Genomic DNA, 26304 nt, shown 5'->3' with positions numbered 1-26304 from the left:
CCTATGAAAGCAGGCGACTTCGGGATGCGGAAAGATATTTAGGAATCTATGAGAAAGAGTTATTGGCTGTAATTCATGCTATCCATACATGGAAACATTATCTTTTGGGTGCAGATTTCACTGTCAAAACAGATCACCAAAGTCTGAAATACTTTTTGACTCAGACCAAGCTTTCAGAGAAGCATATGAAATGGGCAAACATGCTGTCAATGTATCATTTTCAGATTGTCCATACCCCAGGAATTCGGAACAGAGTGGCAGATGCCTTGTCCCGAAGACCCCAGGTCAATAATGTAACTATTGCATATCATCAGGACCTGGAAGGCATGAGGGAACAATATGCTCATGATTCTGATTTTGGTGAAATTTTACAGCAGATGCAAGAAGGGCAATCCACCAGTCACTATTCCCTGAAAGATGGGTATTTAATGAAAGATGATTGCCTATGCATCACCCAGGAGATGAGGAAAAAGATTTTGGGAGAATGCCATGCACCTCCCTATGCTGGACATAGAGGAATTACAGCAACAACTCTAGCACTAGAGAGGTATTTCTTTTGGCCAGGAATGCGCAAAGATATACATCAGTTTGTTACTGAATGCCTTACGTGTCAGAAAATGAAGTATGATAGACAGAAGGCACCTGGCCTACTTATGCCTCTACCCGTGCCTCAGGCACCATGGGAAAATATTACAATGGACTTTATTTTTGATTTGCCGAGATCAAAGTCAGGAAATGATGGGATTTGGACTATCATTGATAGATTCAGCAAGCAAGCTCATTTCCTTCCGGTTCGCAAAACCATAAAGGCAGATCATATGGCTAAGCTGTTCATGGCACAGATCTTTGAACATCATGGTATGCCTAAGTCCATTGTTAGTGATCGAGATCCCAGAATGACCAGTCTATTCTGGAGAGCTTTATTTGATAACATGGGGACGAATCTGAATTTTTCTTCTTCTTTCCATCCCCAGACAGATGGTCAAAGTGAAGTAGCAAATTCTACCATTTTGGATATGCTGAAATGCTACGTGGGTGACCAAAGTTCAGACTGGGAAAAGTACCTACCGTTAGTAGAGTTTGCTTACAATAATACAGTACATAGCTCTACAGGGAAAGCCCCTTTTGAAGTCATATATGGGAAGGTGATTTTGCCACCTATATTGAGGACTAAAGATGAAATATTTGCAGCTGATCAGTTTGTAAGAGACCTCCAGACAGCTTACAGCCAAGTCCGGACAGCAATTGAAAGGTCTCAAGAGAAACATAAAAGGGCTGCAGATAAACATAGGAGACAGTTGGATCTCAAGGAAGGGGACTGGGTACTTTTAAAGTTTGAAAAAGCTAGGCTCCGCAAGTTTAAAGGCAAACAGAAAGTGTATGCAAAGTTATCTCCCAGATACTATGGCCCTTTCAGGGTTACAGAAAGAATAAATGAGGTTGCATACAGATTAGCATTGCCAGAGCATTGGAGGATTCACAATGCATTCCATGTGAGTCTTCTAAAGAAATTTCAGGGACCAGAGCCTACAGAACCAGTATCAGAAGATCCACCAGAAGTGGATGAGCTAGAGGAAGTCCTTCAGCCAGAGCAAATTGTGTACCATATTGTACGTAAAGGCCCTCAGGGTAAAGAATTTTACAGATATCTTGTAAAATTCAAGAATTATACGGCATTAGATGCCAAGTGGATAGACGAAGACATGTTATCTGATCATCCACAGCTTTTGGATGTTTACAAGGAAGCTTTTCAGTTGAGGTCAACTGAATAGAAGCCGAGGGGATGTCACCAAATGTAAATATCCTAAGTCAAAGTACAGTTGACCATTTATTTGATCATAATTAAAGAGTTTTATATGTGTTAATTACGGTCAAAGAGTTATTTTAATGGTCAAAGGATTGACTACGGTCAGAGATACTTGACTCTAGTCAAGTAAACCTGACTATGGTCATAGAGCGTTGACTTCGGTCAACAAGACTTGGCATGCGCCAAGAGGGGTTAACCCCGGTTAACCAAGATGTGCCAACCTCGGTTGGAGAGACTTGGCTATAATTAAGGCGCCCTGACCTTGGGTCGAAGCTCTTTAATTATAATCAAGAGTGTTGACTCCAGTCAACCAGAGAAAATATATATATATTTATATATATATATATATATATATATATTTGTTTAGATGTGCACATGTGTTCAGTGGGGACGCCCACCGTGACTAGGATTAGTCCACAGTGTGTTATTTGCATGCAAAGCGCTAACAATTAATGGGTACCATGGTGGTGCGCTTTAATTGATTGTTGCAGGTACTAGAAGGATTATTTTTTTCCTAAGCGAAATGGGAGCCTGACAAGCATTCAGGAAACGGTTCGTGTGACCGAGAGCTTTGAAGACTCCAGAATGGCCCTAAGTGGCTTGTAATAAGAGTTAGTCTAGATTGTAGACAAGTGGCATGTTGCCAATTTGAATGGGGTTTGAAGCCCTTGTAAAGAAGGATTTCTTTTCACGTAAGAGAGAGAAAAGAGAGAGACTTACGAGACAGCTTCCTGCTGAACTTTTGTAACAGTTTTTTTTTTTCTGAAAGTAATAAAGACCTTCGGGGGGGTCCAGCCCGACAATTTGTCCTGGGCCCTAATGTATGATCAGAGAGAGAGAGAGAGGGAGAGTTGTGGATAAGGGAGAGCGGTGGACAGTTTGAATTTCCGTCGTTGACGTGAAGCCTTAGAGGGTGAGGCTTCTACCTCCTCATTCCAGGACTCTACGATGAACATAGAGCCAAGAGTAAATGCTATCCATTGGTGTATGGATGTGTGAACTGAATAGAAAGTAGGCATATTCATTGTAGAGTATGGACAGAGAATAAATATTTTTCTCCTCCCTGTAGAGCGTCTGATAAGATAAATAGGGCTGAAATAGAAGAGTTGGAAAAAGAGATTGAAGGTCCATAGTTTCTATAGACTAAGTAGCTCTCCATCGCAAAATCATCCATAGCCAAGGTATACCTAGTTCAATGAAACATTTGGGTGAAAGAATCGTTTTAATACTGACCAATTTGTTGGGAATGTGTTTCAGCTATCGAGCAGGTTACTGTAAAGAGATTTCAGCAGCTAAGTATTCAAAAGAGGATTCTGAGCATGAAGAGATACTGAAGAGGCACTGCAGTGGTACTTCTACATTTTGAATATTCAGCATCAAGAGGAATCAGAACTTGAAGATGGGATTTAAGTTCTCATTCATAAGAGATAGTGTACTACCAAGAGAAGATTATTTGCAGATTATGAAGAGGAGATGCAAATGCAGAAGTAAAAGCGAAAAGCGTACGCAAGAGAAAGAAACAAGAGAGGATCCAGAAGAGGACTTCTGCCCATTCAAACAGGAGGGAGTGTCATGACACAAGAGAAATCACTAATCTGTGATTAGTAGACATTAAAACATTATTATACATTATACGCCAATGGTGTAACATGTATATGTATTTATGATGGACACCGACCAATTATCATCTGAGTAGATAGGACTAGTCGAGCTGGAGCCACTGCTTCAGACAGCATCGAATTTGGGAATGTGATACTTATTCTATTAATAAAAATGTGCACACGCGTGTCTAGGTCCTAGGGGCAATAGGAAGGGAAGGGTGCATTAAGGTGCATTGAATGGTAGATGCATGGGTCATAGGCTAAGGGTAGGTGTAAATGGGAAGATGGAACTTGAGTGATGTCAAGGGACATTAATGAAAGGGTATCACCCTTTCATTGTGAATCTCACGTAGCATTCTTCATTCACATTCTTCATTCACATTGCATTCATCCGCCATCTCACACACACCTTGCATGTAGGTCGAAAATAGAAACAAGTACTCTCACGAGGGCGCTCTTTTCCATTGGAGGGCCAATCGGCATTCAAATTCTACATGCATTACACACATTTGCATTCTTGGGAAGGCTAGTTCTTCACATGGTCTCCCGCGGATATTAATAGACTCTCTCTCTCTCTCTCTCTCTCTCTCTCTCTCTCTCTCTCTCTATACACACACACTCAACAAGAGCCCTAGAGCACCCTTGCTGCTTGCATCAACCAATAGTGCTTGTATAAGATACTATTTTGAGGGGATGCTTACTGAGATCATGAATAAGGCTTTAAAGGAGGGCTTTCCTTTAAAATGGCAACTTAGTAAAATTGTACCAATTCGAGGGCAACAAGGTGGTTAAAAATTAGAGAACCATCATGTGAGTATCCTAATGGCCAATTATATGGAACCATCCTTGAGCAAAAAATCAGCAGGTGGGCGGAAGCCCAAGGAGTCAGGGCACCATCGCAGGCAAGGTTTCGTCCCAAGCACTCGACGGTGGACCATTCGGTGGCCATAAAAGCAGCAATGCAAAGGGCAAAGAACAGGAAAGGGGCCATAGTACCTGCACAGCTCTCATTAAGGGACCATGCAAACGGAAAGTGATTTTAAGTTAAGATGAAAGTTTTACTTCAAAAAATAGAAGCTTCCACTCCACATAAACATGCCAATGCATCATACTTTTTCAATCTTTCTACATTGGTTGCTGGCTTGATGATTCAAGTGTTTCATGCCACCTACTCCGAGAAAGTCGCTTGGATGTGGATATCCACATGGGTAATCTAGAGGTGACACAATCCAATGGATAGAATTGCCAATAGAGGGAATCAAAGACATTTCAATATGCCTCTTTGATGGTGAAAAGAGATACATCACAGATGTGTACTATGTGCCTATCGGATACTTGAATTTGCTATCTGTAGATAAGATTTCAGCTCAGTTAATGTATCAAAAGCAAAGATTGGCAAAAAGCAATGGTGTGTGAGTATATGTATTTAATGAGGAACAACACTTCTGGGTTGTGTAAGTTACCATAAGGAAAGCATGCCATTGGCATTAAATGGACACGCAGGATCCTCTGATTTTGTGGTACAGAAATTTTTGAAAACTTGGTTTTAGTGGAACCCATTTAGTACTTTCGGTACCTGTACCAGAGTACAGGTGTTGGAAATATGGGATAACATCGCATGCAATATGCACATATTTAGTTTTGATGTGTAAAAGAATGCCACGCGTGTACAGTTGTGTGTGCACATACCATGTGCGGTGGATGCGCACACATGCCTGTGTCGCTTTGTATGTGCAAGGGTGTTGGGCACACTTATGTGTACACATGTGTGCACACAAGTGTGACATGCCAATAAATATGTCGTGAGTTCTAATACCAAAAAAGTGCTTGTGCAAGTGGGTATCAATGCAGGTTCAAGCAGGACATGTACAGATCAGAATATTACTTCTCAAGATGAGCCTGTGTTCACTATGCTTAACCTTGAAACTGCTGCAAACCAGCTTAGACAACCAACCTAGACAGATAAATATGTAGCATGCGTAGCTTGAGTTCACGATCTGTATCTGTGTCATTGTCTTTGAACTCCATCTCCGCTAGAGGAAGTTCAGCATCATTATCATACTCCGGATCAAACTCCTGCCTTTTTGGATTGTAACCGCTTTGGTCTAATATAGTGGTACCTGCCTTATTGTCTTCAGGTAGCGGCTTAGGTTTTTTCCCACCAATGCTCCGATTGACCTGGCCTCCTTCTGCAAGCATATATAATCAACTTTCAGAACACTCTAAGAAACTCACATTTTCAAGCATTGATAACCTTATTATTCTACAATACTTCAGATATATGTTACCGTCAATTTTTTTTACAATCATGATTCATATATGTGGCATTTAGCAGTGCACATTTTTGTATCAAACCGTCATGCCATGCTGCCTCAACAAATGCATAAACTCTAGAAAAGGTTTTACTTAAAAACCTACAGATCCCAAGTTCTAAATATGTGCAGAAGTTTAAAATATGTGAAGATCCCGGGCATGTTCCGTATGATGCACAGTACTGGCACCATAGACTTTTCGCACACTTGCAAAGCACCTAAAAGCATCCACTTTGGCTAAACACTCTAATGAAAATTTTACCTGCACATAGGCACTCACCATGTGACAGTTTTTAATAAAAAAAGGAACCATATTGATAACAGGAGTCATAGTACCTTCAGCTCCCACTGCTGCATTCTCAGAATCCTGTCCAGCTACAGTAGGCTTCTTGTCAGCATTTGTTGCAGTCATAGTTTTGCCTCCAAATGCTCTTCCTTCTCCCTTCTCCCCTTCAGTACCAGAGCCTGGAAATTATAGCTTTATTGCATCAAAGGGAAGTAGCTAAACATTTTACAGGTAGCTTACATAATATAAAAAATGGACCATGGCATTTTTTGTTTGCCTTGATGCCCAGACTTGTAATCTAGAAGCAAAACAAACAGCGGTCTCCTCAACCTCATCATCAATGATATAGTAATCTTATTCCAAATAGTGTGAGATTCTAGGTTCTGAGCTATTTTTTTAGGAGAGGACCTTCAAAACTTGGTCCACAAGTTCATCCTGGTGGCTCAGGATCAACAATTTAACTGACTACAGCATACTTACAAATCTTCACAACATACACTCATCATTTATTGTTACCTATCAGATACCTTCCCATGATCTGCAAGACAAGTGGATGTTTTACAGACCTTCATGTAAACAAAAATATTCATGCAATTAATCAGATGCACAGTTTGGCTTGCAAAGGGCACAGGAATGGAGAAGAAAAAGAAGCAAGCAAATAAATAACACTTACATGTCTAGCCTGTGTTATCCTTCCGCCTACAAATGTGAAGTGTTTAATTTTATTTTATTTTTGGCAAAAAAGAGACCTCTATTAAGTAAGAAAGAAACTCGCTAGAGCAAGCTCTGTGCGGAAATACAACATGCTAAGCATGTAATAAAAAACACCTCAGAGGAATGAGGTAAAAAGAAACCAAGGCTGAGGCTGAAAATGCCAACTCAACCCTGTAGAAGTTTCAGCAAAGAAGGGAGAGTCTCTCCAATCTTTGAGAAAAGTAACTCTCCTGGAGGAGGCTGCTCGAGATGATCCCTGCATGGTCGCCCAACTGGCCATCAGAGTGTACCGTATCTGTCCAAGTACTGGCCAAGATCTGAGAAGGGTGAACCTGAGAACCCTCCAAAGCCTCAGTGCATCTGACTCTCCAAATGTGCCATGCTGCAATGCCAGCTAAGACCTCCCATGGAGAGTCAACCGAGGAATGAGCAGCCCTGAAGAGAGTGGCCGGAACATCCTCTAGAGAGCACGACTCCACAAGGTGTCGTCGGATGTGAAGAGCCGAAGAGGAGTCAAGTCTCTCAAAAAAGACCAGGGGCCCTGAAAGAGTAAGCCAAGCCACTGATCCCCAGGTCATATAGAAAGGTAGGCAAACAAAAGTACTGAAAAGTCTTGCAATCCCCTTCCATATGATTCTCGCCTGTCTGCAATCCCAAAGGCAATGCTGTATTGTCTCCAAAGCAGAAAGGCAACGAGGGCAAGAAGGGTCAACTCCAAACCTAGATCTCCAATGGTTTACTGCTATCCCACCATGAATAGAAAGCCAAAAGAAGAGAGTGATTTTTCTATTCCGGTGGGATTTCCAGAGCCTCTGCCAAAAAAATTGCTGCAAGTCAGCCGAAATCTAAAAGTTCTCCCAATGATGAGCTCTGGTAGGCCTCCAACCCTTACAGCTGAGCTGGAATTTTCTGGCATTACTAACCGTGTAACGAAAGAAGGGGATGCCCTTCTCTCGGTGCCCTTCATCTATCCATTCCCATTCCCCAGGGTCCCACTGCAAAAACTTAATTGGGACACCTCCATAAAGCCACAGTCTCCATGAGCCCAGGGCGATGAGAAGCAGGTCAGGATCCAAGTACCACTGTGAAAGAGAGCCATGCTCCATGAAGCCCACTATCCTGACTAGCTGAAACGGTACCTCCAACAAGATATCATCTGTGGATCTGGACAGCCTACCCCCCAAAGAAACATCAAAGACTAAGGCATCCTCATGTGTGTCATGAAAAGCAATCACCTATAAAGGAACTCCCAGTCTGGAAAATGCCCCCATCCAGGTGGAGCAAGTAATAGGTATGTCATCTGTGTCCACCCAATCCAAGGACAAGGCTGCATCAATCTGTCGGACTCTCCCTGCACTCCCTCTGAGATTAAGAACCATCTGGGCCTGTCAGTCTGCAGGAAGCTTCCTGAAGGCTTTCCATGCTCCCACAGTAGATGCAGGGCCCCTCTCCCATCTTGGCCACTGCATGTAAGGAGAAGCTCCAAGTAGTCTGCCATGCTCATCCAAAATCCTATCATTCCACATGATAGGCTGCCTTTCAATCTCTTCACGGGTGGATGGGGGAATCCTACGAAGAGTACTCCTGAAGCTGGCCCATGCTTTCAGGATAGCAACCATAAGAGGGGAAGAGGGAGATCTGAGGTGGGCTGTGGTAAAAACCCATCTCGTACTTTGTGTCCAATCCTCTCCTGAAGTGGGCGTGCGAGACTGTATGCATCTGATAAAGAAATCCTTCCAAGGCTCTTGCCTTGGCATAAGTCCTCTCACAACGACCTTGCAGAGTAAAGCTCTGCACTGTAGATCCGGGTCGATGATATTTGGGCTGCCAGGTTGGGGTGGGCATCTCTCCTTCACAACAGTTTGCTCCGGGGTGTCATCATCGCAAATCCAAAAACCATTGGATTTATGCCAATTAATGTGTGCACCTACAGCTGTGCAAAATAAATCCAAGGCTGTCCGAAAGGAAGTGAGCGTCCTGGGGGAGGCATCCAAAAAAACAGCCATGTCATCTGCCAACTCACTATCCAGGAGCTCTTCTTCCCGGCGGATAGGAAGCCTCAGCCCATAAATATCAGCTTGAGATCTAATGTAGATACTCATAGCTTCCGCCACAAACAGAAAAAGAAAAGGGGCAAGAGGACATCCCTGGCAGACTGATCTGAAAATCTGAAACCTGTCCCCTCTTACCTCCCCAATGAGCACCTGGCTATGGGCTGATCTGTAAAGAGAGGATACTCCTCTAATCCATGCATCTGAAAAACCAAAGCGAGATAGAGTACCCTCTAAAAAATCCCAGTCTACTCTGTCGTAAGCTTTCTGAAAGTCCAAGAGTAGAATGGCCAATCTCTAGCGGCTCTGCATGGCCCATTCTGAGGCCTCCCAAAATGAGAAAATATTATCAAAAATACTTCTGCCATGCACAAACCCTGTCTACGTGTCATGAAGTGTTTATATTGATTGAACTGTCCAACATATATTTACAAAACTATTCCAACAGATATTTGCAAAACTATTTTTAGAACAACAAAACCATCTTGGAAGATGCAAACTAAAAAGACAGTCCAAAAAAATCAGCAAGTAGTATTTTTGCACGGGGTTAAACAGTACATCTTGAGTGTAGCATTTCTAGAACAACAGGGACGGACTTATCATTATGCATTTCTAGAACAAACTGGGATGGACTTATCATAGGTAAAGCAGACCACACCTTGGCAATCTCATCCTCTATCAAAGTCAGCAACCCTATATCGCCAACACTGTAATCGGGAAGCATAGAGCATCCAGGCATCCCAATCAGAGCACATGCCCCCAACTCCCAATTAAACATTAGTTAAAACATCATCAACTACCTTAAATTATAAGTAACCTATCAAATATGAAACAGGGTACACCCTCTCCCATCTCAATATGGCATGCAGGAGGGAAATCCATCCCAAAGGAAAGGGTCCTCTACAAACTACATAGTCTGAGGTACTTTTGACATTAGAACTAGTAGCCTAACGGTAAAGTTCAAACATATGCTGTTGGTCATCTATACTCAACAGCGTCCATCTTTGTTCTATATCATTAGTCACATTGATCAGGATAGAAGGCATAATTTTCCTAGTATAAGGATTGAAACCAGTAATCTTCTTTGTGCAAGAATAAAAAACGATCCATGGGAAGACATCTTTTAATGACCACTTTGAGCAAAGATCCTAGAATGCATTGGACTAGAATAGGCAATGTCTATCAATCAAGCAAACAGCTTTACAAAACATTTTCTCCATAAACAACCAAAAGAAACTAGAATCTGCTGTGTGCATGACATTGAGAGCTCCCTTTTAAAAATAAATGTGAAAAAATTAATTATGAAAAGGGATGATAGGTACCAATAAACAGGTCTATCACTGAAAGCACCTCTACACATATAAATACTTAAACTGGTTCCCCTGACCTGCAACTATTTTACAGCAAGAAAGCAACAACATAATTTCCTACCCAATCAGGGAGAACAATTGCATGTGCAAATAATTTTTGTGCATCAAATATGGATAGCTATATGGACTCGTCAATCAGATCAGCTAGAAAGATATGTCAAGTGATTGTATCTAGATACAAGCCGATCTAATATTGCACATGACATCTATCAGCAAAGATGCCCAATAGCTTCACAAATGCAGGAGTAGCAGCTGCATGAAAAGCCGCACTCGACTATAGGAGCTAACTCGTGGAAAATCCATTAAGCATGCAAGCCAAGCTTATGCAAAGAATAATTTATAACACGCTATACAAGGATTCATATGAATAACTCTCAGACTTGCCAGCGAAATAAGTAAACATCCTTCAATGGTAAAAGCTAATGTTCTTTCTCCTTCCCATTTGCAAACAGTGGACTCCAGGGTCAAAGCTAAGCATCTACACTCGAAACCAAGACCAGCAGAGAGGAAAGATAAGGAATTAGAGAGATCACCCACATTTTCAATGCATGGTGGCTTGGGAGACACTGATTCTCCCCCCACAAGAAGGTGGCCTTAATATCATTGATCTAGATCTGCAGTGTAGGGCTTTGTGCTGGTCAGGGACTTACCCCAAGACAAGAGCCTTGGAAGACTTATTTATTTGATGCATTAGGTGACAGGTCCTATAACCTTTTCCTAGGTTGTGATTGGATGGACAGCAGTAGATGGATTTTACTCCTGTACACCTCAGGATGCCTTCCTCCCCCACCTTATGGCTGCCATCCTGAAAGCTTGGGGCAGCTTCAGGAATGTGCATGGTAGAACCCTAGGCGCTTCTAGTTACATGCAATTGTCCATGTGGGAGAGAGGGCCCACTTCATCCATGGGCTCATGGATGGCTTTCCAAAACCTTCCATATGAACACAGATTTCAGATTGTTAGTCACCTCAGAGGAGCCAAATAAAGATTGAACATTTTGATGCATCTACTGGTTCTCTACTGATGAGAGACTTACAAAGCCCTATTTATCCCCAAAAATAAAGTGAAAATATTTTATTCGACTCCAGTCCAACAGCGTTGCCTTCGGTCAAAGTGAGTTGACTTCTGTCAGCTAGAAAAGTTTCTATCTTTTTTATCGTGTTTGCTTAGTTGCATGATGCCCACAAAGGACTAGGATTAGTCCAAAGAATTTGAATGCATGCATTGGCTAACCTTTAACAGGTGAAATGTGCTTGGTGGTATTTTTATTTGTGGCAGGTACTTGAAGAGGGCTCAAATTCCCACATTTTAATGCATTTTATCACACCAGTGGGATCATCTATATAGTGTTGGTCAAACTAAATGGGTCAATTAAATCATAGAGAAAACTTCCAAGATCATTGCAAAGCGAGCTAATACATCAAACATAACTCCCTCAATTCACCCAATACTATATGGGTCATCCATATGCATCATCTACAGAGTGTTGGTCAAACTAAATCGGTCAATCAATATCATAGAGAAAACCTCCAAGATCGTTGCAAATCAAGCTAATATATCTCATAACCCCCTCAATTCACCCCTCCATCACCGCAATGGCATCCATATCACTAACTCACAAATCTATAAAAAGCTAATGCCTACTAAATCTTTGAAAGTTCTTCAATTATGACCACAATATAAGTTCCCAATAAATTCCCAACAATCCCCTCAACAATTGGAGGTGGTACTGCAAAGGTGGTCAATCATAAACGGGTGTATTGTATTACAAAGGAAGTGTATTGTATTACAAAGGAACAACCTGCTATATCTCACTAACACACGCCAAAACTTCTGAGAGTCAGTATCTATTCTTAAGCCTAGGCAATCTTTGGCCTTTCTGCATTTGAATATCTCTTTTCTTTTTTTATTTCTTTAAAGAACATAACCCGAGCAACTAGCGAAGCGACTCTCTCCAATGAGCTTGTTGAGAAAGAGAGCTTGGCAAAAGAATTATCGCAGTTGATAGAAAAATATTTGAAGAACATGCTCTTTAGAGCTCATGAAATTGCAAAACTCCTAAATTCCTAAGACAGTTTGCACAAACATGCATGAAGATACATTCACGATCCAATTCATAAAAAATAGAGTCTCCACCACATGGCTACAAAATCCTTTCTCAAGTATCATTGGTTCATTTTTATTGATTCAAAGCCACCTCTCACAAAATTCACCTTGCCTTTCTTAAATCTTCTTTCTGCCTCACTCATCAATGATAATTCTAGCATTTCATTTCACCATGCCTTGAGACAATATATGAATGAAAGTCTCTGCTTGCATTTACTGCCAAACATCAGTTTCAAAAGTCATCCTTTTAAATTGTTGACTAGAAGCCTCAAACTAGTGTTATTTGTTTACTTCTTTGATTGAAACCGGCCTCAAGGCCAACAAGACGGCGGTGATAGACAACTAACCAACAAATGCTTTCACATTAAAATACTCAACAAATAAACAGCAGAATAGATTGGGTGCTAGAATGCTCCTGCTCAAAAAGAAAAACACGGACTAGCCCCAAACCTTGGCGCCCGTTTCGGTATTTCTTTATTATTTGGAGAACCTTGCAGATAAGATACACGGTGGACTTGCCCACACTTGCATTCAATACACATTCTACTTTTAGTAGGCATCAATGTCCCAAGCAACCACCCCTGCTAGGCTCTACTCACACCATACATTCTAATGGGCATCCAAATCAGTTCCCAGTACTAGCAGGAAGCCCGAAGCTGTTACTAGTAATCCAAACGGGATCACACAACTCCCTTGCCAACCTTCATGCCCACTGGACAACTGATGTGCCCAAAAGAATAAATGAAAGCATTCAAAACCAGCCTGCAACCTCGAGAACTCCATCTCTCCACCGGTAGTGGCTCTTCAAAATAGCTCACAGACAAGAACAAGAGGCATGTGTGAACTCTTAACCAGTCCGGAACCTCCAACCACGCTCCTTCACGAGCTAATGCATACCTTGCAGAAGCACCTCTTCTCCAGGCTGCCACACTGGCCACAGACCCTACAATCCACGTCAGCCTGCCATAAATCTGTGTACCCTACCGTACACCAACCCAGCTGGACCGTACAGCCCGTGCATCAGCACCCCTACAAAGCCTGTGTATTTGTACAGTCCGTACACTTCTTCAGTCCCTACAGTCGTACATACGATGGCCACGCAATCTCCAACCCACAGCATGGAATTCCGACCAGCATTCAAGCTCTCATGGCCAGCCCATGCTCCCGTATGCCGACCTTGACCAGCAAAAGGTTCGTGGCCCTGCGTGCAACGTACAGACTTCATCGCCCGATGGATTTTGTCATACAGCAGTCCATACTCCAAGGCTGCTATCCAAAGGACCAGCATCCAACCTGACCAGCTGTCAACTACCGTCAATCCCCTGCGTGATCCTTTTTTCCCTCACCTCGTTCATCATATGGGAAACCTTGATCCCTCTCTTCCGTTGGCCCACATCCATTCTTCTCTGGTTGCTTCCAACAGCCCATAACCATGCACGTAAGCTTTGAGGTTTTAGTAGGGGTGCCAGGTGGCACCTACATTTCAGTTGCCCCCATGCCCCCCCTCTAGTGGGGCACTTTTTGGGACCATACCAACAGCCCAACTTAATTCGAGTCCTTTGCCCCTTCTTTGGACCAATCCCCAAATTCACCCCCAAGGCACCAATCCCTAGGGGAGAACTTTGCATACCCACATCCTATGGCCTTGCCCACTCAGTTTTCCAAGGTCCTGCCCACATGCAAGTTCAAACTCACGCCCTCGTGACATACCCCTAGATAGACTGTGGGAGACAATTGCCATGGATTTTATATTTTGACCTTCTTGGGACACCAACAAGGAATGATGGCCTTTGGACTATTATATCCCAGTTCAGCAACCAAGAAAATTACAGCGGATCGCATGGCAAGATTGGTCATGTAAAACATCTTTAAATATCATGGGATGCCTTAGTCTATCATGAATGACAGAGATCCACGCATGATGAGTCTGTTTTGGAGAGGGCTCTTTAAGAATATGTGCACTACATTGACCTTTTCATCTTCTTTTCATTCTCAAACAGATGGGCAGTCCGAAGAGGTTAATTCCATTTTACTTGATTTGCTGAAATGTTATGTGTTTGAGCATAAGACACAATGGGAGCAGTTTTTTTGCCCTAGTGGAGTTTGGTTACAACAATACTGTGCATACTTCCACCGGGAAAGCTCCATTTGAAATAGTGGAAGAAGGAAAGTCCCGCCTGTCTTGCATACTAAAGGTATGATTTTTGAGACTCATAAGTATGTTGAGACCATGGATGTGGCATATCAGAAGGTGAAGCAAGCTCTCCAAAAGACTGAGGCAAAGCCAAAGAAGGCAGCTGATCGTCACTGCCGTGCACTAGTATTTAAAGAAGGTGATTGGGTTCTTTTGTGTTTTGAAAAGGCAAGGCTGAAAAAGAAGAATTGGCAAATATGTTGGAATACTGAAAAGAAAGAGTAGAGTGGACACAAACTCAGAATACTTGCTTATAGAATGAAGAAGAAAGAGGTCCTTAAGTAGGCACCTCATACAAGGTCACTGACATCACTGATGACCTCAAAGCTCCACAATCATCTCCTCAATCTGCTCCTAGATTCTCTCAATCATCCTATGTGGCTCTCCACCACCTAACTGTGCTTGTGGGCACCTAACTGTGCCTCTAGCACTCACACATAGAAACATAAGGTGTGCCTGAGGCATACACCTTGAGATATCGCAACAAACCCCCCCTCAAGGAAATGCCTCAGGCTATGTCAAGGATACATCTAGTCTCATAGTTTCTCATGCCATCTCATGGTGGTCAAGGATAAATCTATGGCTAGGTTCTCATGCTAGCAAGGGTTCCCTTGGGTGTAAGGTTAACAGAAAGGGATACATAAAGACCTTCCAATGGTTATCTCCCCTGCATGTACATGCACACAATGTCTGCAGGAGGTACCATGGAACAAAACATACACATGGCCTACATCATAAGGTGACCAGAGGTGTTTACAAAACACACAAAACACAATAGTTTATTTGCATTCATTTTGGAGGACTATCCAGGCTGAGTACCTTGACATAAAAGAGAGATCTGGAGCATACATAGAGATGATTTAAAATGCATAATCTTCATGGGATGCCTCATCTTGTGGAGGCAAATTCACTGTAAGTAGATTTGCATTTTCTGTCTTTGCTTTGTCTCTGCAAAACTTCTCACTATGGTTGTTTTTGCCACAGTGCTTGCATGGATTAACTTTGAAGCAGTCCTTTGAAAGGTGATTTGTCTTTCCACAGTGATTGCAAGGAGAATACTTGCCCTTCTGGAATTTCATAACATAAGCAGTGTCATTGCCTTTCCTTAACTCCATATGTCTTTCTTCTTCTTGGAGAGCTGAGATAATGCCTTCAAGGTTTGGATTGGGAAGATTCTTCAAAGTGCTTACAATGTGATCAAAGCTTTCAGGCATACTCTTAAGTAGTACTGCCATAGCATCATCAGGGGTGATAGGAGAGTTGATAGAAGCTAACTGAGTCATAAGACTCCGCATATAGTTGACATGAGCAGCTAAAGTAGTATCACTTGCCATCTTTAATTCAAAGAAAGAGATTTTAAGTGATAGTTTAGATATGTGAGAGCTTGCACCAAAAATCAAATCTAGCTTCTGCCATGCTTCCGATGGAGACTCCAAGTCAGATATATGATGTATGTAATCATCACCCAAAGCTAAAGCAATTATACCATATGCTTTTTCTTCTCTTGCTGGATCCCTTGCCGGTCGTGTCGGAGCTGAAGATTCTCCAGCATTTGAGGCTGTAGAAGAAGCGGTAGGAGTAGGTTTGACAAGTCCCCATAAGTTCTCCCGCATCAATGCAAATTTTACCTTCATTTGCCATGTATGGAAGCCCTTTCCATTGAACTTCTCAAGATTATATAAAGTAGCCATGAGAGGGTCTAACCCAGATATTGGGCAGTGTCTATCTCTCTTACAAGGCAAAAAGAATACTTCCAAAGTATAGGCACTTGATGTAGCAAATAGTAGTGACTAGTTTTTCAAACAATGATGCTACTTTTTGCATGCTTCATAGAAGTGAATGAAATAAACACTTTCCAATCACAACCAGGTCTAGCAAGTCAAAACAAAACTGAAGCAACACTTGTAGTGAAGTTATTGAAAACTTCAAAAGACCAGAAATGCTAGAGTAGCATTTTATGTAGCATCATTTTCAAAAGTATGTCAAAACTGTCAAAACTAGAGAGCTGAACTTGGAGGGCTTGTAGCTCACTCTTCAAAGCAAAGAAAAGAGGGCTTTCTGAAGCAAAAGAAAGCTCATATACCAGAGAGGGTCCAGCACAGAGGTTGGACGAAATGGTGTGCACTTTTGCCCGGGAGAGTTGCTACAGGCTGAAACTGAGTTTTGACGATTTCTCCCTCGTTACTGAACCAAATGACTTGAAAAATGGCTCAAAATCTTCGTCTTGAGGTCGTCCATCTACTCCTAAGAGGGCTCAGGCAATGGCGGAGTATGCAGGGAGTATTGAGCAACAGAAGAAATTCGCTGTTTGGAGAATGGCAGCCACCACAGACGTTTTTTCTTCAATTGCTTGCAGGTGGAAGTTCGCCCATACTAGAGGAGTTTCCAGCTCAGAGGGTTTGGGCAATGGCTGTTTGTAGATGGAGAACCAAGCTCTCAAAGATTTTGGGAAGAAAGAGGAAAATGGAGAAGAAGAAGATGAAGAAGAAGATGATGATGTGGCAGAAATGGGCTCAAGGGGGATCAAAGGGCTCTGATACCATGTTGGAATACTGAAAAGAAAGAGTAGAGTGGACACAAACTCAGAATACTTGCTTATAGAATGAAGAAGAAAGAGGTCCTTAAGTAGGCACCTCATACAAGGTCACTGACATCACTGATGACCTCAAAGCTCCACAATCATCTCCTCAATCTGCTCCTAGATTCTCTCAATCATCCTATGTGGCTCTCCACCACCTAACTGTGCTTGTGGGCACCTAACTGTGCCTCTAGCACTCACACATAGAAACATAAGGTGTGCCTGAGGCATACACCTTGAGATATCGCAACAAAATACCGGTTGTTTCCCAAGCAAAGTATGAGATACTATGGGCTTCAAATTTCAGAAAAGATGAGCGATGTAGCTTACTGGTTGAAGCTACCAGATCATTGGAGGATTCACAATGCCTTCCATGTGGGTCTTCTTAAGCCTTTCCAGGGGGATGTGCCAGAGGTTATGCCTTTTGAGATGCAACCAGAGGTTGAGGAGTTGGATGAGATTCTAGTTCCAGAGCATATTTTGTCACATAAGGAAATGAAAATTAGAGGTAGAGTTTCCTGTAAAATTTCGGAACTATTCACCATTGCATGCAAAGTGGCTGGAAGGGGATGATATGGCAAATAGACCTCAATTGTTGCAGCTCTACCTGAAAGCATTTCAAGTTGAGCCAACATAAATTGTGGCTCCTTCAAGCTCAACAGACAAGAAAGGGGCATTACCTCCATTGCTTTGATACAAACAGGCTCAAATATCTAGAGGTCGCTTGGTGACGTTGTATGTTCACCCGAAGTACTGCTTGTTGACAGTATATCTGCCTTGGGACTTCTATGATAAGTGTACTAGTCACTATGAGATTGTTTTTGTAGTGTATATGGATTGCTATACTAGGCTTTGAACAATCATACATGCTATGTCAGTTTTGTAATACATGCTTTTATGATGGTATATTCACCTGTAATTCACTTATTGCATATCCTTGTAACATCCAAATGCAATCGAGGTCGCTTGCCATGTTTCAAGAGGGATTGGCAATGGTTGTAACAATCTAGGTGCTTTTTGTCGGTCAAACTTGACCTTCGGACAGACGATGCATGTTCTAACAAAGGCATTTCAAAGCTAGCCAATAGAAAAAGTGCTCCACTGCCTTCACCGTGGCATCAATGCCTCTATGCCTACATACGGCATGACTTTCTATCATAACCTTTGACCTCAGTTGCTTTGTGACAGAAAGGCAACCATGCATCATAAGAAAGCCATTCCGAGAGTATAATGCTCATGACGTTGATTATTAGACATCTAGTCATAAATCCTTGAGTGATCCTCATCCTAAGCAAACTGGTCCTTCATTGCATCCAACTCAATGTGGTAAGCAATGGTTACTGCTGAAACCTAAGGTTTCCTTGACAATGCATCAGCCAGTACATTCTTTTTACCCTCCACATGCACTATCTGAAAGTGGAATATAGATAAGAAATTGCATCCAACTAGTCCTTCATTGCATCGAACTCATGTGGTAAGCAATGGTTACTACTGAGACCTAAGGTTTCCTTGAGAATGCATCAGCCACTACATTCTTTTTACTCTCCACATGCACTATCTGAAAGTGGAATATGGATAAGAAATTGGCCCAAGCATATGCTTCCCAGATAGCTTTCTCTCAGTGAGGAAATATCTCAAAGACTGATGATCTATCTGCACTATGAAATCAGCCCTAAGTAAATAGTGCTTCCATGTAGCAAGGGCATTAATTACAGCCACAATTCCTTCTCATAAATTCCCAGATGTCTTTCATCATCTTGCAAAATCCTACTCTCATAGGCCACCACCCGTCCATCCTACATAATGACCGCTCCAAGGCCATTCTCCCACATGGATCTGCTTGGACAGCAAAAAGCTTTTCGGAGATTTGGCAAGATCAGTACTGGATCCAAAGTAAGCTTTTCCTTTAGCATCTCAAATGCTGCAATTTGATTTTCAGCCCATATAAAAGACACTCCCTTCTTCTGCATCGCATAGAGGGGTGAAGCAATTTCAACAAAGTGGCGTATGAGCCACCTGTAGCATGAGCATAACCCCAAAAAGCTTCATACTTCATGTGAGTTTTTCAACAGTGGCCAACTGCGGATTGCTTCAATCTTAGCAGGGTCCATGCGCATGTGTCCCACAATGTGAATCTCAGGCGTAACGAATTCACTCTTCTTTGTATTTATGACCAGCCTGTGTTTGCTAAGTTCTACAAATACTATCGCCAAATGCTTCTTATGCTCTGCCTCACCTTTGAGTACACTATCATATCATCAAAGAAAGTGCCCACAAAAGATCGGTCCTCCCGGAAGATTCTGTCCATCATCCGGTTAAAGGTGGCAATAGCAATCGTAAGCCCAAATAGCATAACCAACCCAAAGCTGGTCCTAAAAGCTGTTTTGGACACACCATCTAGACAAATGCAAGATCTATGCGGCTGAAAATAGCTGATCCCTCCAACCTACCCAAGATATCATCTATTCTTGGAATGTGGAATCTGTTTTTTATGGTTATTTTATTCAGTGCATAATAGTCAATGCACATTCTCCATGAACCATCCTTTTTCTACACTAACAGCACTGGTGAACAGTAGGGAGATGAACTAGGATGGATCAGCCCCTTCTCTAAAAGATCCCTCATCTGGCTCTTGATCTCTTCCTACTGGGGTGCACTCACCCTATATGGTGCTCTATTTGGTGGACTACTACTTGACACTATATTCATCCCATGATCTTCAGGCCTCTCAAGTGGAAGTTCCCTTGGCAATGAGTCAGAAAAACACTCTCCAAACTGATTAAGAAAATCTGTCCGCTCTTTATCCAACTTAGAGAATAACAAATTGTGGATCGTCACACTTAGTATCCTTTGCAAAAACTAAATGTGCAGAAATTCGATGTTTCATTACTGAGCAAATAGCTGAAACAGATACAATAGGGACTGATTCTCCCTTAAGTTTGACATCCAACAAATGTGTCTTTCCTCTATGCTCTAGAGTAATCTTCCAATTATACGTATCCACCAAAGCATGAACTCTGTGACACCAAGGCATACCAAGCAAAACATCACACCCCTCAAGAGGCATAATATAAAATTCATCGCTGTCCACAAAGCTCTGAATGTGCAAGCGGAGTTTCCAACACCGAAGTGCTCAACCCAAGACAAGACAAGCCAGCCTCGCCCATAGGTCCCATCTCCACTACACGGATTCCTTTTACTTGCAACGACTCGGAATCAAATCGATTCATTCAAAAAAAAGGATATCCCGGAGGAGAAGACGTTCCAAGTTTTCCTGCCAACTCCAGAGAGAGAAAGTTTGCACGATCCCATGGGTCAAAGAATATCAACGACATCTGATCTCTTAATCTCCCCCCTGCCCTATATAGCTCCGTAGCATCCCCATTGGGCTGCTCACTGATAACGTCACGCATTAATCCTACCTTAGGCATAATGCATCAAGGATGCATAGCATTACCTCCATCCTATCCTACACTGGCACTACGCATTGGAGGGTTTACCAAACCAGCCCCATGCATTCCAAGGATACCCGTGGGAGCTCCAAAATTACCTTGCATTCCTGGCTGCATGCCAATATTACCATATATTATGTTAGGCATTCCCGGCTGCATACCCCCAAATATTCCCTTGCATAGCAGGCTGAGAACCCATTGGGAACTTTCCAAGCATTCCAAGATTATCTACAGCTTGACCAGCCATAACCTAGAACACCGAAACCGCCACCAAAATACCATAGATGGCTTGAGGAAAATCTTGATGTCCCTGATTTGCATTCAAAAAATTATTCCCTTGGCTATGCATATCCTTACAAAGACCATGAAAAGATTGTTGCAATGGAGAACCTTGTGCATTTGGCATCTAAGGCCTATCCATTCAATGGCATCAAACCAAGTGACTGTTTTTGGACCCCACTCGGCTCTCCTCTTTCTCTCCTTAGACCTCAAAGAAGCCTCCATAAACTCAAGAAACCATGGGTCTTTCGTGACCTGCGTGAGTGTTCCCGCTGCACTCATCAACTGTGCTTTAAACAAAGCATCGGCGCTCAGCTTCCCTTTAGACTAAGAGGCACTCACATCGAAAGGATTTACACCTCAACATTCTGATCATCCTCAGAGGCTCGCTCATGGGTAATGTCCTAGCAAGATAGATGAAGATCAGCAAATAGACGTCGCAGCCAGACACATTCAACTGTTGCTGTGAAAGCTGCCCTGTACTCAGCTTCACATGATGAGGTAGCCACTGTAGATTGTTTCTTGCTCAGCCAGGAAATGCAAGATTTACCCAAAAAGAAACAATTGCCACTAATGGACTGCCTAGTGTCATAATCACCAGCCCAATCTGAATCACCGTAGGCATGCATCTGCAAGTCACCCCCCCTGGGAAATAGCAAGCCAAAAGACTTTGTGCCCTGCAAATAACGGAAGATGCGCTTAACTGCCTGCCAATGCATAGTTTTTGGGCTGTGCATGTACCTGCTCACCTGAGATACTGCAAACTGAATATCAGGTCTAGTGTTGTAGAGATATATGAGGCATCCAACAGCCTGACTGTAAAGTGTGGCATCAACTGATTCTCCTGCATCATGCATTGTGAGTTTCAGCCCCGGCTCCATGGGAGTGGCTATGGGCTTACACTCATGCATGTTAAATCTGTCCAAGAGTTTCTGAACATACTCGGACTGAGACATAACAGTGCCACATCTCTCATGAGAGAACTGGATCCCCAAATAAAAGTGAAGCAGCCCCAAATCTGACAGGTCAAAGTTGGTCTGCAAATCAGCTTTGAAATCTGCAATTTTGTCTTCATTGGACCCTGTGAGCAGTAAGTCATCAACATAAAGAAGGATGACTAAAATTTCCCCCCCATCCATCTTGATGTAGAGGGTGCTCTCAGTAGGACTATTGTGCAGCCCCTTGCTGGTCAAAAAGGCATGGATCTTGGCATACCATGCACGAGGGGCCTGTTTCAGCCCATATAAAGCTTTGTTGAGCCTGCATACTTGAAGTGCATTTGCTATAATTTCAAAGCCCGGAGGTTGTTTGACATACACCTCTTCCAGCAAGTCCCCATTTAAGAAGGCTGTTTTTATGTCCAACCGATGAACATTCCATTCAAAATGTGCAGCCATTGCAATAACTGATCGGATGGTGGTCATCCGGGATGTAGGAGCAAATGTCTCCTCATAATCTATGCCCTTTTTCTGAGCATAGCCTTTAGCAACCAGCCTTGCCTTATATCTGTCAATGGAGCCATCTGGCTTCCGTTTGACCTTGAAGACCCATCGTGTGCCAATGGCATGTTTACCCTGTGGCAAGTCTACAACATCCCAAGTCTGATTTTTTGCAATGGACTGCAACTCATCGTGCATGGCATTCATCCAATGCACATTATCCTTTGCCTCTTCGAATGTGGCAAGCTCCTCCTCATCAAGGAGAGTACCTGCATATGCTGATTCCACTGAATTAGCACCTTCCATGTGCCTTGTTGCACTGCGAGTCCTGCCAGATAACGGAGCATCAATTTTAATTTCCCTGAGAGTATGTAACAGCCAGTTTGGGACTGTTTTTGCTGCATGTATGTCTGCAATTTCTTGCTGCACCACCTGTTCCACTGCCTGTGGAGGGGGCAAGACATCCTGTGGCGGAACTGAAGCATTTGTAGGTTGCTGTAAATTCTGATTTGCATCAGAAAAATCAGCAGGGGAACCCAAGGCAATGGGTAGCAACCCCTCAAAGACATCCTCTGAAGACGAAGGCATTGAAATTCAGCCTGAGTGTGAGCTGAATTTTCAGAAAATATCACATCTCTACTTACTATGATCTTGCGTGTAGCAGGATTGTAGAGACGGTACCCCTTGCTTTCTGCACTGTAACCAACAAATATGCATTTGATTGCTTTATCTGACAACTTGTGCCTAAATTCAACTGGCACATGAGCATAAGCAAAGCATCCAACTCAACATCTCCTGTGCCACGTACTGAATATGATGAGTTGTTGGCACAAGTGACTTTCTTACCAACGGGAGGTGGATGCAAGGAAGTAAAAAGACACTTCCTAGAAGTGATGTGCTTGGATGCACCGCTGTCAAAATACCAAGTGTTCAGTGTTTCATTAACACTGAAAGCGGATGCATCTGTAGAAGAGTCATAACTGCAAGTCAAAAATGCAGATGTATCATCACTGCAAGTGGCTGTACTATCCCGAGCATCTGGAACAGCCAACCTAGAATCTGAAATGCAAGATAAAAAGGCATAATCCTGTCCAACGAAGTTGGCTGCAGCATCCCCACTGTCAGATGCATGAGGAGCTGAATCTGAAACAGCCATACCTGAGCTGTTTTTCTTTTCTTTTGCAAGCCTTTTCCTGCATTCTGCTATGTGATGACCTGGCTTTTTGCAGTAGTGACAAAAAACCTTCTTCTTGGGCTTACTTGCATCATTTTTAGCCTTTTGTGAAGGCTGTCCTGACCCACTGGAAGGCTGATTTACTGATGTCTTTGCCTGTCCCTTGTTTTTTATTTTGGACTGACATGGAGTCACCCTCTTCCATATGTGTATTACTCAACTCTCTTTTCAAGAAAGATACCCTTGCATCATTCCGAGCTGCATACATGCTTTCCAAAATATCCCACGCTGCCCTGGAGGTCTTACACGACCGGATATGCGGAATGATAAATCTTTTCACTGAAAGAGAGATGCATGACAAAGCTAAGGCATCCCGTGAATCCCATCTCTTCTGCTCTGGAGTAGTGACTGTAGCTGCACCAACAACTTGTCCTGCAGCTGCACCCTGTGCACGACCTCTTCCACCTCCTTGCTGGGGAGGGGTAGCAGGTGCAATATCTGCTGGTCGGATCTCATCCCCATTGACATAATCCCATAAATTGCGAGAAATCAGAATATTGCGTACCATGAAACTCCAGAGGGAGTAGTTGGTACCATCCAACTTGTCTTCCTGTGAAAGACCACCGAACTGGAACTCATTCTGATTTTGATGGGCCATATTTGAGAAAGAGATTGAAGCAAATACAAAACTGAATTCCCTTACTGGGAATGAAATGCACAACTCCCAAAAAACACAGCCAAGCACGGGCTGTAAATGCAACTTAGATTTCTGTACTTGCACTGTCAGAAATCTGTCCAAGCATCAAAAAACTCTCCAAAATCTGCCAAAAGTGCTTCAAACACTCCAAGAAAGGCAGTATGCACTGAATACTCCAAAAATTGCTCTCCCAACACAAAAGCCCCAATTTGTGGCTTGAAATTGCAACTAGAAAGGGGCAAATTTACTAAAAGCCCCAAATTTGCAATTTCTGTACAAAAGCCCCAAATTTTAGACTAGATCTGCAGATCTGTCTGGCAAAGCCCCAAATCTGTAAAGTGAAAGCTCCAAGTGTATTTCCAAAAATACAGCCAAACAATGGCTATCTGCAAACAAAGCCTGCCCAAAAGACTAACTGCTCGAGTACCTGCAGAAGTAAAACTCTGCACAGAATGCCTACAGCAAAAGTGTACGGACAGTGTGCTGACAGTACGGAACTGTCAGGTACGGAATTCGTACGTTGTACGGAGTACGGACGGCATGCGGAGTGCGGAGTGCGGCGTACGGACGGCGTATGGACGACAAGGTACGACGAGCGAATCTGCACGGTGTTGTACGGAGTATGGACGTCGAGGTACGACGAGCAGATCTGCACGGCGCTGTACGGCGCAGATCTATACGGTGCAGTTTGGCGCAGAACTGTACGATGCTCTTTGGCGCAGATCGGTGAGCAGTACGGCGAGCAGGTAAGCAGTACGCAGAACTGTACGGCAGGTGAGCGATACCGCGAGCAGGTAAGGCAGGTACGTAGGTACGGCAGGATTCCGTACAGACATACGGACTGTACGGACGAGGTGTCGCAGACTGTAGCTGGAGCTGAACGGGGAGGTTGGAGCTGAAGGCAAAGAGCAGGAGCTGAAAGGAGCAGGGAGCACGGAGCTCTTGAACCCGCTCTGATACCAAATGTGAGGAGATGGTGAGTGAGAGAGAGCAAGAGAGAGTGAGAGCTGGAAGCTTGGAAGCTGAAAGCTGAGTTGCAATAGAAGAGTGTGAGTACAACTCAATGAGAGAAAGATAAGGTTTTGTCCTAGTGACAAAACCTTAGTAGTCACTAACCATAGTTAGTGAACTAACTACGGTTAGGGGGAAAAACCTCTTAAAGAGGGAAAAGTGCCCCTAACTAGCTTATTATATTACATTGGTCACTGAATTATATCTATGATTCTAACAATGAAGGCATTCAAAACCATCCTGCAACCTTGAGAACTTGCATCTCTCTGGTACTACCAGTAGTGGCTCTTCAAAACAGCTCACAGCCAACAACCATCACTAAGAGGCATAACCAGTCTGGAACCTCCAACCAAGCTCCTTCACGAGCTAATGCATACACCTCTTCTCCAGGCTGTCACGCTAGCCACAGACCCTACAATCCATGTTAGCCTGCCCGTGAATCTGTATACCTTACCGTACAACAACTCAGTGGACCCGTACAACAGCGTACAGCCCGTGCATCAGCACCCCTACACAGCCTATGTATCTGTACAGTCCGTACACTTCTTTAGTCTGTACAGTCGTACGTACGATAGACATGCAGTCTCCAACCCACAGCATGGAATTCCAACCAGCATTTCATCACTACTCCTGTCAGCTCCCGCGTGGTCCTTTTTCCCTCACCCCGTTCGTCGTACGGAGAACCTTGATCCCTCTCTTCCGTCAACGCACATACGTTCTTCTTCAGGGTGCTTCCAACAGCTTGTAACCATGCACATAACCTTTGAGGTTTTAGTAGATGCCATGTGGCGCCTACATTTCAGTTGCCCCCATGCCCCCTCTAGTGGGCATCTTTGTGGACCATACCAATGGCCCCAACATGCAATTTCAGAATTCTGCCCACATGCAATTTCAAACTCATGCCCTTGTGCTGCTCTCCTCAGACCGGCTACCTCCCTGCCCATAGCCTCCCTGCTCTCCTCAGACCGGCTGCCTCCCTGCCCATAGCCTCCCCCTCCCATCCCTTCCTCAGCCCCCTCTCTTGTGAGTCCCATGATTTGAAGGTCAACCTTGGTAAAACCAAGGTCATGATCTTCAATACATCTCGAGCCGTTATGTGCAAGGAGCAGTTCACGTTTGGCGGGTCACCTGTTGAGATTGTTTCGTCATATACATGCGTTGGTGTTATCTTCTCCGGACCTATCTTCACCATGAGACCCATGATGCAGGCCCGCCTGAGCAGGGGATACGCTT

The 26304-nt window shown here is 43.3% G+C and overlaps 1 protein-coding gene across 1 annotated transcript in view; it reads right to left on the bottom strand.

The window, feature by feature from the left end:
- ADA2B (ADA2 2B) overlaps nt 1-26304 on the bottom strand; it is a 90762-nt gene that overhangs the window by 20907 nt on the left and 43551 nt on the right. The window contains exons 9-10 of the mRNA XM_087369968.1: nt 6057-6185; nt 5363-5597 (exon numbers count right to left, since the gene is read on the bottom strand). Of these exons, the coding sequence (XP_087226094.1) occupies nt 5363-5597; nt 6057-6185 (364 nt within the window). The remainder of the gene's footprint in view (nt 1-5362; nt 5598-6056; nt 6186-26304) is intronic.

Source organism: Dipteris shenzhenensis, chromosome 31 (assembly GCF_047967505.1).
Source record: "Dipteris shenzhenensis isolate YYH24624 ecotype China chromosome 31, Dip_SZ_1.0, whole genome shotgun sequence".
NCBI classification, from domain to species: domain Eukaryota; kingdom Viridiplantae; phylum Streptophyta; class Polypodiopsida; order Gleicheniales; family Dipteridaceae; genus Dipteris; species Dipteris shenzhenensis.
This window is presented reverse-complemented; position numbering and strand designations above follow the sequence as displayed.